Source organism: Gallus gallus, chromosome 1 (assembly GCF_016699485.2).
Source record: "Gallus gallus isolate bGalGal1 chromosome 1, bGalGal1.mat.broiler.GRCg7b, whole genome shotgun sequence".
NCBI lineage: Eukaryota > Metazoa > Chordata > Aves > Galliformes > Phasianidae > Gallus > Gallus gallus.
This window is the reverse complement of record NC_052532.1, coordinates 188,877,811-188,893,822: the sequence shown is the minus strand read 5'-3', so window position 1 is coordinate 188,893,822 and position 16,012 is coordinate 188,877,811. Positions and strand designations below refer to the sequence as shown.

General features: G+C 52.1%; 2 protein-coding genes across 6 annotated transcripts in view; one reads left to right on the top strand and one right to left on the bottom strand.

The window, feature by feature from the left end:
* Positions 1-174: 174 nt before the first annotated feature.
* On the top strand, positions 175-1,975 carry FAM181B (family with sequence similarity 181 member B). Its single transcript, XM_046902280.1, has 2 exons — positions 175-1,319; positions 1,463-1,975. The coding sequence occupies exon 1, from the start codon at positions 232-234 to the stop codon at positions 1,192-1,194; it is 963 nt and encodes a 320-aa protein (XP_046758236.1). The 5' UTR covers positions 175-231; the 3' UTR covers positions 1,195-1,319; positions 1,463-1,975.
* Positions 1,976-11,293: 9,318 nt separating this feature from the next.
* ME3 (malic enzyme 3) overlaps positions 11,294-16,012 on the bottom strand; it is a 118,454-nt gene continuing 113,735 nt past the window's right edge. For all 5 annotated transcript variants that reach the window (XM_046902271.1, XM_003640570.6, XM_015280299.4 and 2 more), the window contains 6 exons: positions 15,416-15,529; positions 14,735-14,840; positions 14,063-14,205; positions 13,035-13,208; positions 12,325-12,423; positions 11,294-11,565 (listed from right to left, as the gene is read on the bottom strand). In XM_046902271.1, the coding sequence (XP_046758227.1) occupies positions 11,404-11,565; positions 12,325-12,423; positions 13,035-13,208; positions 14,063-14,205; positions 14,735-14,840; positions 15,416-15,529 (798 nt within the window). In that variant the 3' untranslated portion in view covers positions 11,294-11,403. The remainder of the gene's footprint in view (positions 11,566-12,324; positions 12,424-13,034; positions 13,209-14,062; positions 14,206-14,734; positions 14,841-15,415; positions 15,530-16,012) is intronic.

Sequence of the window (16,012 nt, the reverse complement as noted above, 5' to 3'; positions counted from 1 at the left end):
TACCTGCCCCGCCGGGCCACGACCCACCCGCCCCGCCGCTGTCCCCGCCCGAGGGCTCCGCCCGCCCGGCCCCGCGCTGCCGGCGGGAGGCGGGGATGGCCGTGCCCGGCCCCGCGCTGGGCCCTCCTCCTCTCCCGCCCGCCGCTTTTTCCCCCCACAACCGCCGCCTCCGCCGCCCCCGTCCCGGTGCAGCCCTGCGGAGCTCGGCGCCGCGGCGCCCCGCCGCCGGCCATGGCCGTGCCCGCCGCACTGCTCAGCCCGCATCATCTCCTCTCCTTCTGCTTCCCCGCCGGCGGCCTGCTGGGCTATGCCGACCTGGAGAAGGGCTACGAAGGAGGAGGAGGAGTAGGAGGAGGAGGAGGCGGCGGCGGCTGCGAGGCGGGGGACTTTAAGGAAGCCACCCGGGACCTGCTGAGCTTCATCGACTCTGCCTCCAGCAACATCAAGCTGGCGCTGGACAAGCCGGTGAAATCCAAGCGGAAGGTGAACCACAGGAAATACCTGCAGAAGCAGATCAAGCGCTGCACCGGCATCATCGCCCCGCCGCCCGCCGCCCCGCCGCCCTCCGCCTGCCCCAAACCGCCTCCGCCGCCGCGCCGGGAGGGCTCTCAGGCGGGCAGCAGCCTACAGAGCCGCAGCCTGGCCGCCCTCTTCGGCTCCCTGCAGCCGGGCCGGGGCTCGGCGGGCTCGGACGGCGGAGGGGCGGCGGGAGGCGGCCCGCGGAAGGTGCCGCTGCGGGACCGCAACCTGCCGCCCTCCTTCTTCACCGAGCCGGGCGCCAAGGAGACGGAGAAGGGAGGCGGGCCGGAGGCGGCCGAGTTCTTCGAGCTGCTGGGCCCCGAGTACGGCGCGCTGCTGCCCGAGCACGCGGCCCCTCCGCAGGACGCCTTCCCCGCCGGCCGGCCGCCCGCCGAGCTGGGGCTGGAGCACGGGCTGTACGAGGCCGCGCCGCTGCCCGCCGCTCCGCACCCGCTGCTGGGCGGGCTGCTGTACCCCGAGCCGCCCTGGAGCCCGCCCGGGCCCTGCAGCCCTGCCAAGAAGGCGCCGCCCGAGGCGCTGCGCCCGCTGTACCCGGAGCCGGCCGCCGGCGGCGACGCCTTCGGGCCCTTCTTCCCCGAGTGCCCCCTGCCCCCCCCGCAGATGCCCTACGACTACGGCGGCGGCTTCCACCGGGCGGCCTACACCGGGCTGTAGGGCGGGGCCGGCCCCGGGCCGCGGGCACCTCCGCGTGGGACGAAGGAAGGGGGAAGGAGCGGCGCGGGGCTGCGGCCGGGACCCGCGGGGCGGCGAGGAGAGCTGGGCTCGCCCGCCTCGGGCAGGTGCGGGGCCGGCGGACCCCCAGGAGCGGCCCCGGCTCCCGCTGGAAGGGCACCGGCGTCGGGGACGTCTCCGTGCTCCTCCTCCAGCCTGGGTGGGAGACGCCGCGTCGCTCCGCTAAAACTGAACCGTTCGATTCCTTCAGGTGTTTTTTCTAGCGAGCCTTAGCTTGCCGTAGGGCTGCGCGTCGCTAGGCGGGCGGGACGCGACGGCCGCGTCCGAAGTGACACCGCGACCGCTTGTAAACGATTTCGCTTTGGAAGTCAAACTCGAGCCAACCTCTGTGCTGCGCCGAACGGCGTCCCCAGCCGCGCGGGCGGCCCCGGCGGATTTGCAGCCGAGGGCACAAAGGGGAGCGAGAAGGAAGCAAAAGCGAACCAACACAGCCGCCGCTGCCGCACGTGGGGTGTGCTGAAATCTCCCGGCGTCTCGCAGGAGCTGCGAACAGAATTTAAGTGACAGCGTCGGCTGCGGACAGAAGCGCAGCCCGGCTGTGCCATCCCTGCAGACGGCTGGATGTCTTTCAGGAATGTGTCAGGGCTCGGAAAGCAGCGCGGCTCGCTCTCATTGTGTACAGGAGATTATTTGATAATCGTTTAAGTTATGTAAAAGAGTCTATGATAGGTCCCGTAAAAATAAAGCTACGCAGTAGATCTGAGAGCCGTGCTTCTTAGTGCTGTTGAAATGCGGCGTTGCGGCGTTTTTTCACCGCGTCTCCGTCCTCTGGAAGGGTTTCTTGGCAGCAGTTGAGACAGGCGGTGCTCATTGTCTTTCCTAAACCCTTTGAAACGCTGTATTTTATCCACGGCGCCCCGCGCTTGTTTTGCCTTCATTTGTACCGGCTGTTGCTTTAACTTGCTTGAAAGAAGGGAATGCTAATATGCTGGAAAGCCCGGGGTTGGAAATGGTTACAGTTATGAAAACAGATCAGAATGCTCTGAGGTCTCCCATTGAGATGCGGGTCTTAAAAGGCAGTCCTGCAGCCTGGCTCCCCGCCAGCCCCGAGCCGTGTTTGTTTTTGAAAGGGGATTCACATAGGGATAAGCCTGAGGTTTCCCCTTATGAGCCCTCGTGCCGCCTTCTCACTTCCCAAAGTTAGGTGAAAGGTAGAGCTTTTGTTCTTCTCGTCCGTCCATCCAGCTGGATTTAAGCCTTAGGAGACTTAGGGTCAGGATCCGGAAATAAAGCGTGAGATGATTTGTTAAAATTGCCTTAAGCTGACTTTTAAACAGCAAGAACTGTAAGGTGGATGTAACTTAAACCGCCTCTTTCCACCTTAAAAGTGGCCCGAGGTGTGTGCAGCTCTGAGGGGATGAACCACGATGGATGAACGCAGTGCTCCCGTGTCCAACTGCTGGGCCGAGCTGCACTCTGGTAAGGAAATGTGCTTCTCAAGTTAATTTAAGCTTCACAGAGCATGTGTGCAGAGCGGTGGGCTGCCAGTCCAATCAAGGTGGCTACAAATCAGAGTGGCCACTGCTTTGGGTGCTGGGCAGCATCCTTGCCCTGCGAGCTCCGTGCTGCTGCCCTCACTTTGGCACACCTCCCTTGGAAGGCTGTGTGAGTTTGCGTGGAGTCGAGCACAGCTTACAGATAACTGTGCTTTATGTTGGCCATGCAAGGGCGGCTGTGGGGTGGTTTTTGTTGGGGAGGTTTTGTTGTCGTCGTTCAGTCGCTGCTTCAAGTATGTGAATTTGGAGCATGGGTGGGCGCTGCTGGGAGTGTGTGAGCTCAATGGTGTTGCGCTAACAGACCTCAGTGCCCAGCTCTACCACCTGGGCTGAGTGGTTTGGTTCCCCACAGGCCTCACTCTCCCTTTTGTTTTAAGTAGCAGTTGGATGGAGCTGTAGGTGTCCCTGCTCATCACAGGGGAGTTGGGCTAGATGGCCTTTGGGGGTCTCTTCCAGCTCAAATGACTCTATGACTCTGTGATTTGACCTGAAGGTGCTTCTCGCTTTTGGGTGCTCTGCTGATAGACCGGTGACATGAGGTGCTCTGAAGGAGAGCATCATTCTTGGGTCAGATCTTGTCTCAAAGCAGCGGGAGAAGCAGCTCTGTGGCTGTCACTGGGGCTGGGCCAGCTTAGAACCACTCAGAGGAGTTCTTCTTTGTGGACTTGCCAGGAGTTGCAGCTCCAGAAATCGTAACAGTTCTTAAATGGGGATTTTCAGGTTATCGGACCTTATGCTGGGAAAAAAAAGTGTCGGTATCCCTTGAAGCACTGCTGCATTCCTGCCAGAGGATGCGCTGAGGGCTGCCTGGGATGGCGCTAGCGATGGCTGGGCTGCTCCCAGCGCTCTGCCCGCAGCTGAGGCTGAACAGAGGGCTCTGTGGCAGCCCTGGGAAGCACTGCCCTCTGCTCTGCACACCGCACCTCCCAGCCCCTTGTCCTCTTTTCAAGTGAGGAAGCTTACCTGTCTTCAATGGTGTTTTATTGATAAATGACAAAGGGTTCATAATGAATAGCTGCTGCTGCAGCTCAGTGTTTTGTTACTTAAACAGCTTGTGTCTTTTTCAAAGCACCCTCAAGGAAACAGAAGGATTCTCTCATTGTTTTTGGATGGGCTCCCTAACTTTGAGTGACCTGAGTTTAAGATTGCTCTAATACGTTATGATCCTTGATGATAACAAGTCACAGAATCATTAAGGTTGGAAAAGACCACTAAGATCAGCTAGTCCAACCATCAGCCCATCCCCACCATGCCCACTAACCACAGCCCTCAGTGCTAAATCTTCACACTTCTTGAACACCTCCAGGGATGGTGACTCCACCACCACCCCTCTGGGCAGCCTGTGCCAATGCCTCATCACTCTGTTTGAGAAGAAATGTTTCCTAATATCCAACCTGAACCTCCCCTGGCTCAGCTCAAGTCCACTCCCTCTTGTCCTATCACTGTTACCTGGGAGCAGAGGTCAACCCCCAGCTCAACACAACCTCCTTTCAGGGCACTCTGGAGAGCTATCAGTTCTGCCCTGAGCGTCCTCTTCTCCAGACTGAACAATCCCAGTTCCCTCAGCTGCTCTCCGTAAGACTTGTGCTCCAGACCCCTCACAGCTTTGCTGCTCTTCTCTGGACGTGCTCATCTTTGATGAGCTGATGTAGTCGTCCAAACAAGGTTAGTAAAGAAGATAATAAGTTTATTGTAAAGTCTGCTTGCTTTCTGTCTTTGTCAATAAACTGCACTTGTCAATGCAAAAACTGAAGGTCATTCTGCAATTATTGGCAGCAGGAGAGAAGAAGTAGCTCTGTATTGATGTGCGAGCAACAAAGGTGGATACAGGAATTGTTAATGCCTACGAGTCTGATTGTCTGAAATAGGGGCTGGGAATGTCATTGCACTGGAGGGCAGGATTCCAACTTTGTACCAATGGGCTCTGGTGCTCCTGTTAGTGCATGTTTCATGTGCCAGGATGTCTCTTGTTGGCTGTTTAAGACTGCTTTAGTCTTAGCTAATTGTTATTCAGTCTGTGGGCTCGGCTGAACAAATTCTGGCACATGCTGCTGTGGCAGATGAAGAGGTGACTGTCCCCATTTGCTATGTTGCCTCTTGCCATAGGTGCTGTCCCTTAGCAGCATGCACTGAGGGGAACTGCACCTCTGCAGCTCCCACCTGTGGTCGTTGCCCACATCCATCTTCACAGAGATGTCTGAAGCGAGCTGGAGGTCTTTGGAGCCAAAACTCAGCCAAGCACATCAGTTTGTGGGCTGGGATTGAGTTACAGGATGACGACAAGAATACTTAACAATTAGCTGTAGCTGGTAAATACTGCTGGTTTTTGGAGTAGAAGAGAAGCATGATTTTGCTCCCCTTTATAAAAGTTACAGGACCATTTATTAAGCCACAGATGTGCGTGCACAGCAGCTAAATTAAGTGTGATTTGATGCTGTCAAGACACTCTTCAAATGCGAAGAACCCTTTCTGGAGCAGTCTGGACCAAGGATGGCAGCACAGAAGTCATTGGCCCAGGTTGTGTTGTCTGCCACATTTCCTTAACTGTGCCCTTAATGTGCTGTTACAAGGTAAAGAATGAGTTTGCATGAGCTGATCCCCTTGATCCCTGCAATATTGACATTTAGTGGACATGGCCCTTTCTGCAAGCAGACCTGGTGGTGAAGAGCTTGAGCCTGTGCTGGATGTGTTCTGGTCTCTAGTGTAGCTGAGATAACGCTTCAGGTTGGCCTTGAGTTGTCCTCGAACCTCTCTTGGTAGGGCATCCATTGGAACAACTCCTTCCCCTCCCATGTCTCTTTAATGTGTTCAACTCATAAACGATCTGGATGTTCTTTTCTTCCAACAGTTAAATCATAGGATATCCTGAGTTGGAAGGGACCCACAAGGATCATCGAGTCCATCTGCTGGCTCCACACAGGACCACTCCAAACCCAAACCCAATGTCTGAGAGCGCTGTCCAAACGCTTCCTGAGCTCCGGCACTCGGGGCTGTGCCCACTGCCCTGGGCAGGCTGTTCCATGCCCACCGCCATCTGGTGCAGACCCTTTCCCTCACCCCCAGCTGCCCCTCCCCTGATGCAGCTCCGTGCCGTTCCCTCTGGTTATACAACCTCAGCCTGGATGACTGTGAGTCGAGCAGGACAAATCTTGTTTGAGTATTACCAGTTGGTGTTGGAAGAGCGTGGTCAAATCTCCTCCCTTCTTCCAGATGCAGTTCCCTGTCATTGGTTCATCAGCTAAATTCGTTAGCTCTGGAGTAAACATCTCTTTTGTTCTTAATATATAAAAAGCAAAGATTGGCAAAATTTGGTGTCAATTATGAATAGAAGTGAAATGCCATCCCCCTGCCACCGTTCCTCATCAGCAGGTAACTAACATGGAATCTTTTTTAGCATAGTAACGCTTCACAGTACAACTGGGCTTTAAGGATTAGCGATAATTGCTTCTGTGCACTCAAATAATTGAATATAAATCAATTACCACCATTTTAGGTATTTTAACAGCCAAGCCCGCTCTACAAAGAAAAACCTTTCTTTCCTGTCTAGTAGCCAGACCTTCAGCTTCTTTGTTTATCCTCCTATCTGGGACAAGTGATTCAAAGTCAGTCATTAATTAGTGATTTTATCAAGATTTTCCTCTCAGGACTGAAAGGTCAGCACGCCCTTGAAGTGCCAGCAAAGCAAATGTCTCTGATTTGCACATGAAGCCAAGGCTTGTGAGGAAGAAGCCTCATAAAATGAGTGTAAGAACAGAGGTTTAATTTAAGGCGACTGCTTAGGAACATGCCAAGCACCACAGTGATGGCTAGGTAGCTTGAATTTAATCTTAGAAGACTTCAGTCCACATTTCTTTAAGGGTTAGATTAGCCCCACGGGCTTAGAGCCAGCTGACAAACACCAGGCACAAGGTCTGAAGTAAAAGGAGCACCAAAGGAGCACGGCTCTGACCTCGATGTAATTTATTTGTGCTGCATTGTTCAGGGTCCCTTTGCTTGGCTGAGTGGTGGGCTGGCTCCTGGGTGCCGGGGAGCAGCTGCTGCTGGCTATGGGCTGTGTGCTGGCTTGGCTGATGGATGGCCACTGTACTGGAAGGAAGAGTATGTCATCGTATGGGGCAAACTACTCGACTAATCCAGGCCAGTGGGTGCAATGTTGTTAAGCAGGAGGAGGGACAGAGTGAGGGAACAAAGGGAACTGAAGGGCTTTTCCTGGCAGTGGTCCTTTGGATAGCAGTCAATTTTAGCATCATGTTGGGATGCTGCAGCCATCCTTGAAATAGTTAGCAGCATTGCCACATTACTGTATTTATGCCATTTTGATCACTGGTTTCAAGTCAGCGCATTATTTTTCAAAGAAAGAGAAAAGGAAGAACTGAGGGATAGAGGTTTTCTTCTGTTGCTGATAGAAAAAGGGGGAACAGAGAAATGCAAAGTGATCTGCTACAAATATGCTTGCTTTAAATTAGAGCACGGAACACAAACAGCCAGCAGCTTCAAGTCCCGCGGTATTCAGCATGTTTTCCTCTGACTGATGGGATCTGCTGTAGCAGTTCATGCATCCCATGGAGCAGCCACACAGCGAGTCCAGATTTCGAAGGAGAGTCATTCTACAGGAGTTTTTTTCTTATACAGGAAGAAGTACTCAATGCCACCACTTAAATCCCTGACAGAATGCGATGTACCACTGCCAGTCTGTATTATCGAGACAAACACTGCTGTTAGAAGTCCTCTACAGCCCTCAAGCGGTTCCCTGTGAGCCCTGCACACCCAATGATCGATGGTAAACCAGACCCATTCAGTTTTCTGTCTTCTGCAGTACTCATTTGGCCCCGTTTTCCACCTGTTACTGTGCCACCATATATTAAAACTGGTTTGTAGCAAACATACACGAGTACTGCAGCTTCTGTGGTATCTGCTTCATAAAAGAGACCGTGTCATATGGAGATGCAAAGATGAGAGGGGACTTTATAGCAACACACCCATTTCTAAGAAGATGCTTAATGGGTGAGCCAGGTGCACCATGGTGCTCAGTGGAAGGACAACGGAGGACAGGCACAGGGGAGGTTCAGAGCTGCTGTCAGGAAAGCTTTTCCCCTCTGAGAACAGGTCAGCACTGTGACTGGGTGCCTACAGAGAGTGTGGGGTCTCTGTCCTTGGAGGTTTTGAAGAGCTGATGGACACAGCCCTGAGTTCTGCCCTGGTGTGACCTGCTCTGATCTCCAAACTGATGTTGCTCTGAGCCCTCCTCTCCTCAGACCAAAGGAGGCGGCTCTCCTGCAGCTGCAGAGAGCCACAAAACATCCGTGGCTGCCTGCTGTGAGCTGCTGCAGCATTTCAGACCTGCCTGTGCACTGGCAGCAGAGGTAGAAGAGCAATGGAAATGAATGGCAATGGCAGCTGATGGGACATGTGTCAGGACCTGTGACGGTGTTCCCTCCCCCACCTTACGCCCCCAGCTCCTGCCTGTGGCCTGGCCTTGCACACAGGGCCGTGCACTGGGACACAGTGAGCAACAGTACTGATAATATTCTCACAAAGACAGATCAGCAGCCACAAATCTGCCTCAGACTGGGGGGCTGAAAGAACTCATAGCAGACACCTGTTTCATCAGCTGGGGGCCAACTGAGCACGCACCTAAAGATCAAGTATGACTGTGAGTCAGTTATCTTACCCCATAAACAGTGAGCAGCCCAGGAGGCCCCTGAGCTCTCCTGCATGGCAGTGGGTTGCATAGCAGCATCTCCCCACGAGCAGGGATCCCTCTTGAGGTTACACCTGTGCAGAGATCCCTTAAACCTTGCTGCCAAGATGCCTTGCTGATACAGATCCTCAGTAAGTGACTAATTCACTGAGATCACATCTTTGATTGTGCACATGCAATCCCTTAGGCATAAACCTGTTGTCACAGCAGGTCCAGAAGAGGGCCATGGAGGTGATCAGAGGGCTGGAGAACCTCTCCTATGAGGAAGGATTGAGGGAGCTGGGTTTCTTCAGCCCGGAGAGGGGAAGGCCAGGTTGGATGGGCCCTGGCCAACCTGATTTGGTGGGTGGCAACCAGCCCACAGCGGGGGGATGGAACTATATGGGCTTTAAGGTCCCTTCCAACCTAAACCATTCCTATAATTCTTCTATTCATTCCATCCATTCATATGGTTGCCAGTAACAAGCGGTGTCCCTCAGGGGTCAGTCTTGGGACTGGTGCTCTTTAACATCTTTATCAATGACATAGATGATGGCATCGAGTGCACCCTCAGCAAGTTTGTGGGTGACACCAAGCTGAGTGGTGCAGTCGATACGTTGGAGGGAAGGGAAGCCATCCAGAGGGACCTGGACAGGCTGGAGAAGTGGGCCCATGAGAACCTAATGAGGTTCAATAAGGCCAAGTGCAGGGTTCTGCACTTGGGTTGGGGCAATCCCAGGTATTATACAAACTAGGGGAAGATCTCCTTGAGAGCAGCCCTGCGGAGAAGGACTTGGTGGTCCTGGTAGATGAGAAGCTGGACATGAGCCAGCAGTGTGCGCTTGCAGCCTGGAAGGCCAACTGTGTTCTGGGCTGCATTAAAAAAGGGATGGCCAGCAGGGAGAGGGAGGTGACTGTGCCCCTCTACTCAGCTCTTGTGAGGCCCCATCTGGAGTACTGCGTCCAGGCCTGGGGCCCCCAGTACAGGAAAAATGTGGAGCTCTTGGAGTGGGTCCAGAGGAGGGCCACTGAGATGATCAGAGGGCTGGAGCACCTCTCCTGTGAGGAAAGGTTGAGGGAACTGGGCATTTTTAGCTTGGAGAAGAGAAGGCTCCAGGGAGACCTCATTGTGGCCTTCCAGTACTTGAAGGGAGCGTATAAACAGGAAAGGGAGCGGCTATCCAGAAGGGTGGATAGTGACAGGCCAAGGGGAATGGTTTTAAACTGAGACAGGGGGGGTTTAGGTTAGATATTAGGAAGAAGTTTTTCACACAGAGGGTGGTGACGCACTGGAACAGGTTGCCCAAGGAGGCTGTGGATGCCCCATCCCTGGAGGCATTCAAGGCCAGGCTGGATGTGGCTCTGGGCAGCCTGGTCTGGTGGTTGGCGACCCTGCACATAGCAGTGGGGTTGAAACTCAATGATCATTGTCATTCTTTTCAACCCAGGCCATATATGATTCTATGTTTCTCTGACAAGATGGGGCCTGTCAGTGCACAGGAAACAGTGCCTTCTGCCACCAGGAGACAGAACTGGGTCTGCCTGCACTGGCAGTTATGGACTTTTGCTGGGACGGAGAAGGGTTTTCTTTGCCAGTATCACCCCTCTGCTTGTGGCTCTGGCAGTCAGGCATGTGGCCTGTGGGAACAGGTCTCTGGCTCAGGGCTCAGACACTTCCTGAGAATTTGGGCAGCTGTAATGTCCATGAGAGGTGGGATGGCAGGAGGCTCCTTGAGGGGATGGCTCAGGCCTGGAATTTGTTCAGAGTCCTTACTGTCCCCTGGGAACTTGAGCCAGCAGATTGCTTTGAGCAGTGGTGGATGAGGCTCCAGAGACATCATTTTTTCAAATTAGGCAGGGATTTACCAGGTGAAGGTGCTTGCTGAGCAGCTTCTGCTGCTTCTAAGGATGGGTTAATGCTAAGGCCAGCAAGCTCTACCAGTGGGAAGTTTTCTGCCTGGGCAGCCCAACCACTTGCTGCCTTTGCTGACAGGAGGATCCCGTCCTGGCCATGCTCTCACCCAGGGCTGCCTTCCTGCAGAGGCCAAGGACCACAGATTCAGCCACATCTGGCAGAAAAAATGCCTTCTCACAGAGTATTTCTGGCTGTGTCATCTTTCCCAAGGACACAGGTTTGGCGCTGCAGCCCCTGGCTGCCTGGCTGGCACTTGGAGTAGCTGGAGAGGAAGGGTCCCTCAGACACTCAAGGTACACTATGGAGAAGATGGGAGCAGCAGGGATAGAGGAAGACAATGAGAGAACAAGGAACACAAGAGCTGGCTCCTGGCTGTGCCCTTACACACAGCTGTTGCTGTACCTATAGAATTGCCTTATCAACCTGCAACTTTTCTCACTGTTACCCATCTGATTCTCTTACCCACTCCACTGCAAGGGAGTAAATGAGCAGCTGTGTGGGTCATCTTCTGGGGTTGACTGACCACAGATGGTGACATCATTCCAGGCTGACCAACATTCAGGAGGGTACAGCAGTGCTCTATGAGATTCTTCTTTTTGATAAGAAGTTATCAAGCATCTCTTGTTCAGGAAATGAGCCACATGGCTATTTTATGCCTCTGACCTCCCTTGGAGGATTCTGCTTCCTCCTGTGCCTGCCGTTGTACAGCCTAAATGTAGTGTTTTCAAAACTGGAGAGGGAACACCACTACTCATAGTGTCTGTGGGGCTTTAAATGATGGCAAAACCTGCAGTGCAGACTGGGGTGGGCTGGAAGCAGAGCCTCTCTCTCCCCTCAGGACACTGACTTCCCAGTGTGGCCTCTGTTTTGTCCCCTACTGATATGCTCCACAAAGAAAAAGCAGTGGCAAGTAAAAAAAAAAAAAAGTACTTTGATTCAATGATTTTTATAATTCCTCAAGCCTAATATGCATTTATATCAGCAATGATATGGACCACGGGAGCCAATGGAAAAAATGAGGAAACAGTTCTCACAAAAACTTATACATCTTGTGTCTGCATGGCTGCAGCAGGCCACGTGTAATCATCCATAACGAAGGAATCGTAATCAGGACTATAAACAAGCTGTTTCACAAAGGCCTCTTTGTCTGCTGGCTCAGGGTACCAAGAAGCAAGACCATGCTTGTAGGCCCAGTTAACAATCTGCAAAAAGACAAGCAATATGAGCTGATGAAATAACACTGACACATTATGAAGTTAAAAGCAACTACATCATCTGGTTGCATCATCCATCTTTATTTTCTCCTCCCCCCCCAAAAAAATTATATCCCGTTTTGCTTATTATTTTTCAGACCCCCAAGCTGGCTGCACTTCATCCCTTGGGAATGCAAGCTGCTTGCAACTCCTGTGTTGTGCAACTGAGGAAGGTGAGCAGCCCTTTCACCACCTCCACTTGTACTCTTAAGCTCCCAAGTTACCATGTGCAACCCCCAGTAACTCCTAGCAGGCCAATGTGATTCTCACTGGGTGTCCCCTGAATGGGAGCTATAAATTTGATGTACACAGAGCACAAATCCCATCATTAGATAACAAGCCTAGATCTGAAAGAATATTTCAGTGCTTAGGTCTCCATCAAATTGAAAAGGAACTGCCAGAATCTTCTGGCAACTTGCTTCATGTTTGATGTCAGTCCTAAACCTGATATTTCAAGTGCTGAGAAGTCACAGCTCCAAGCAAAGAAGGAGAGCTCTGCGAGCTGTGAGGCATCCAGAATCAAGAGGTACTTTTCAAATGTGGGCTTTAATGAAAGAAGAGATCAAAGCAGTAATTCTGTCTGGAAGAATTCCAGAGAAACATTGCTTTAGGCTACAGAATAAGATGGATTAAAGAAAACACAAAACAAGAACGGTGCCAGGGCTGGTCCTGCCCTCCTTATCATGCTGAAAATAAACAAGCACTTACTTTGACAGCGATTTTGAAAGACACCTCTCTGATGCTGTTTAAGGGGGGATAGAGTCTTCCCTCTGCAAGATTCTGCTCTGTCACCTCAGCAGCAATAGACTAGAAACAAGAAGAAGGCAGTTTATAGAGATGGTCTCAAGCATGTACCACTTTTGCTAGGATGATACAATACATGGTTGAAACCTAAGCAGCAAAGGAGCTGGGGCTAGTTCTTAACACAGCCTGCAAAACTATTCAAAATACGTGTGTTTATGCACTTCAGTATAGACCTAAAAATGGAGCCCATGATGATGGAAATGCTGTGCCTGGGCATGTAATAAACAGAATCACAGAATGATTGAGATCGGAAGAGGGGTCTGTAGAGGCCATCTGCTCCAACCCCTGCTCCAGCAGGGATACCCAGGGCGTAGTGCCCAGCACTGTGTCCCAGTGGCTTTGGGAGATCTTCAAGGTGGAGACTCTCTGGGTAAAGCTCCTAAAAAGAGGAGCAGCTGTGGGGATGACATGTGGATGATGGAGTGAAGGGACCTTATTGCTACTCCTGTAGATGCAAGACGCAAGGAAGCGTGGACTTTCTTTGAGACTAGGAAAAGCTATGGCTTTTTTTCTGTTGCTGCGCAATTTCCCCAAGCCAATTTCTTGAATTGCCTCGAGTAGGTGCATGTGCCCTCATAGCTTATTAAAAAAGTGGTTATTAGCCTGTTGGAAACCTGTGCTGTGAGCAGGAAGATGTCATCAGAGATGTGCCGGACTCCACAGGCTATGACTCCCAGCGCCACTCCTGGGAAGACGTAGGCGTTGTTTCCTTGGCCAGGGAAGAAGGTCTGACCATTGGGCAGGGTAACCTTTGAGAACGGACTCCCACTGGCAAATATACCCCGGCCCTGAACAAAGAGAGAGAAAGAGGCATGAAAATTCAGAAGAGCCATCTTATATTTCTGCTGCTCTCCATGATGTATACTCAAGAAACTCCAGCGATCAGGTAGACAAATCTCTAGGAAAGCCATCCCCCACCATGGATACTTAGGAAGGTCTGGTCCCCAGAGCCACACACAATATCATGAACAAGGCCACTGAGTGCTGAGCAGGTCTTTGTGTCTCTCTTCCTATTACTATCAACCACCTGTGGGGTGTGACTAGGGACATGTGTATGGGGTGAAGATCTGGGGGCTGCGTAACTACCCCAGCCAGCAGCACTGAGACAAAGAAACAGCAGGTGGCAGTAGGGGCAAAGGGGAGAATGAGACAAGGCCTTCTCTCTCACCCAAAATCAATTGACGTTACAGTTCTTCAGTGGTACTGAGCATGAGTTGGCTGACAGAGCTGTTACACAAACAGCTAAAGTGGCAAAGTGCAGGGGACAGTAGTCTGAGAGACGAGGGCATCTCAGACAGCTTTATAGACTCACGATGTATAGGCTCACAATGTAATTCAGGCTGGTAGGGACACTGAGGATTTCTACAGTCCAAATTCGTGGCAGGGTCAGCTGTGAGGTAGGACCAGTTCTCAGGGCTTCATTCAGTTTGGACTTGAAAATCTGCAAGGACATAGCCTACAAAAGCTCTCTGCCCCTGCTCCTCCTCCTCACATTTTTCTTTATGATCAGCTTAAACCTCTCTTTGTTCCCCTTATACCCACTGCCACTTGTACTCCCACCATACCCCCTATGGTCTCCTTGCTACAGCCATATCAGCAGCATGCCTGGAGCACCCATCCTCCCTGTGCTGAGACCTGGTACCTCAGTGAGGCGATAGCACTGCTCTGCTGTGCACTCTGCTTTACTCGTGGGGTTGCTCAGGGCAAACACGATGGGCCTCTCGTTGAAAGCTGCCATGTCCTTCAAAATCTTCTCAGTGAAAGCTCCTGCAATGGCTGCGACGCCTAAAACAACAACAGCAGAGTGAGCTGGTGCTTTCTGACATCAGTGCATTGGACTGATCCCTCCTGAATGCCTCTCATCACTAAATGAACCATGGGAGGGGGCCAGGATCCATTTCTAGAGATGCAGGTGCAAATGTTTCTTTGATATGTTCTGAAGAAATTAAAAACCTGTCTCAAACTGAAGCCCCTTTGCTCCTCCAGGTAGGGAGGTGGGGTCAGTGCTTGGGCTCAGTGCTTTGCCTCACAAAGTCCTCTCTGAGCTGCCTGTTGTCTTCATCCTGCCCTGCTTGCCTGGGCCCCAGATCCTGATGCAGTGGCACCTCCATTTGCAGCCCACCTGGGCTTTTACAGAGAGGAAGACTCCATCCCACAGCTGAAGGGAATGATGTGGAGAATTCAACTGTGGGCAAAAGAAACCCAACGACTCATTGCATTTTGACTCTGAGAACAAAAGGAGGCCCTGAAAGAAAGACAGGAACTCTCCTAGAAATTGAATTGACGTGAAAAGGTCGTGTTCAGGGAACTCCACCTATAATTGCTGTCGGCTTCACTTTCTGCACAACCTCTTCTAGTGTGTTCACACTGGGATGGTCCTGGGCAAACATTTCTTTCTCATGGTTTAGGTGGCTCCTGCCCTGTGAGGGAAGAGAAGGAATCGAACTTTAGGGTACTGGCAATAGGTAGAAAGATAATGGAGTAACTCACTGGTTCATTTCACTTTCCTGCCCTTCTTCTAAGCAGGGATGGGGGCAGGTGCCCCAAGGACATGGGCTAGTGGGCATGGTGGTGATGGGTTGACAGTTGGACAAGATGATCTTAGTGGTCTTTTCCAACCTTAATGACTCTATGAGGAGCCAGGGAGGGCAGAGCAGGGCTGGTCCAGGCTGGATCACCAAGCTGTTGTGATGCCCCATGTAAGTGACATGCACAACTTCCAGCGCTACTTGAGATCAATGCCACTGAGACAGCAGTGCCTCATCCTACAACTTCAAGGGTCCAGACCAAAGTGTTGCCTTCGGAACAGCCAGTTCTGCCCATGCTGTTACCATGAGATCCAGCCCTCTGAGCAGGAACAGCTCTGCTGACACCAGTGAAACCACAGGCTTTGCACCATGGCTGAGCAGGATTCAAGGTGTCTGCCTGCTCTGGCCTCTCTTTAGCTTGCAGGAGGTGCTGAGGAAGTGGAGGATAGCTTTGGAGACAAATTTACCTTGACTATCAGTCCCTTGGAGTCCACCATCCATATTTTTTTGATAGCATCTTCTCGTGAAATTCCTTCCTTTTCCATGGCCATGAGGATGAGGTGAGCTATGCCCATCGCAGCCTGGAATACAGTAAATAAACATTTCCTTGGGGTATCAGCATGTTATGGGGGAAGATCTTAAATGAAAGTTATGTTGGGTCATCCCCCAGCACCTCTTAGAGCAGGGAGAATTTCTGCTCCATGATTGTATCATGGCATATATTGCCCACGGGTCTGCAGGTGGGAAACTGCTGAGCCACGACCTGAACCAAGTGCACAGTCCAAGCTTTAGGTTTTTCTTCCTCCTCTCTCGTTGTGCAAAGCACCAGACAGACACTCTGACTTATGCCCTGGAAGCAATGCAACTGACCGCATAAATTGAGGTCATGTTCTTACATTTCTTTACATCTAACTCCTTTTGACTATGTCATTAAAGAGGGCCTGGTTTACCTTAAATACAAACCCTGAGGGCTCAGGCCAGCCTCATGCTGCCTCATAAGAGATCTCCCTCGGGGTACTTAAAGTCCTATTGCCACACGGGTAGCCTTGGAGCATCCATGCCAC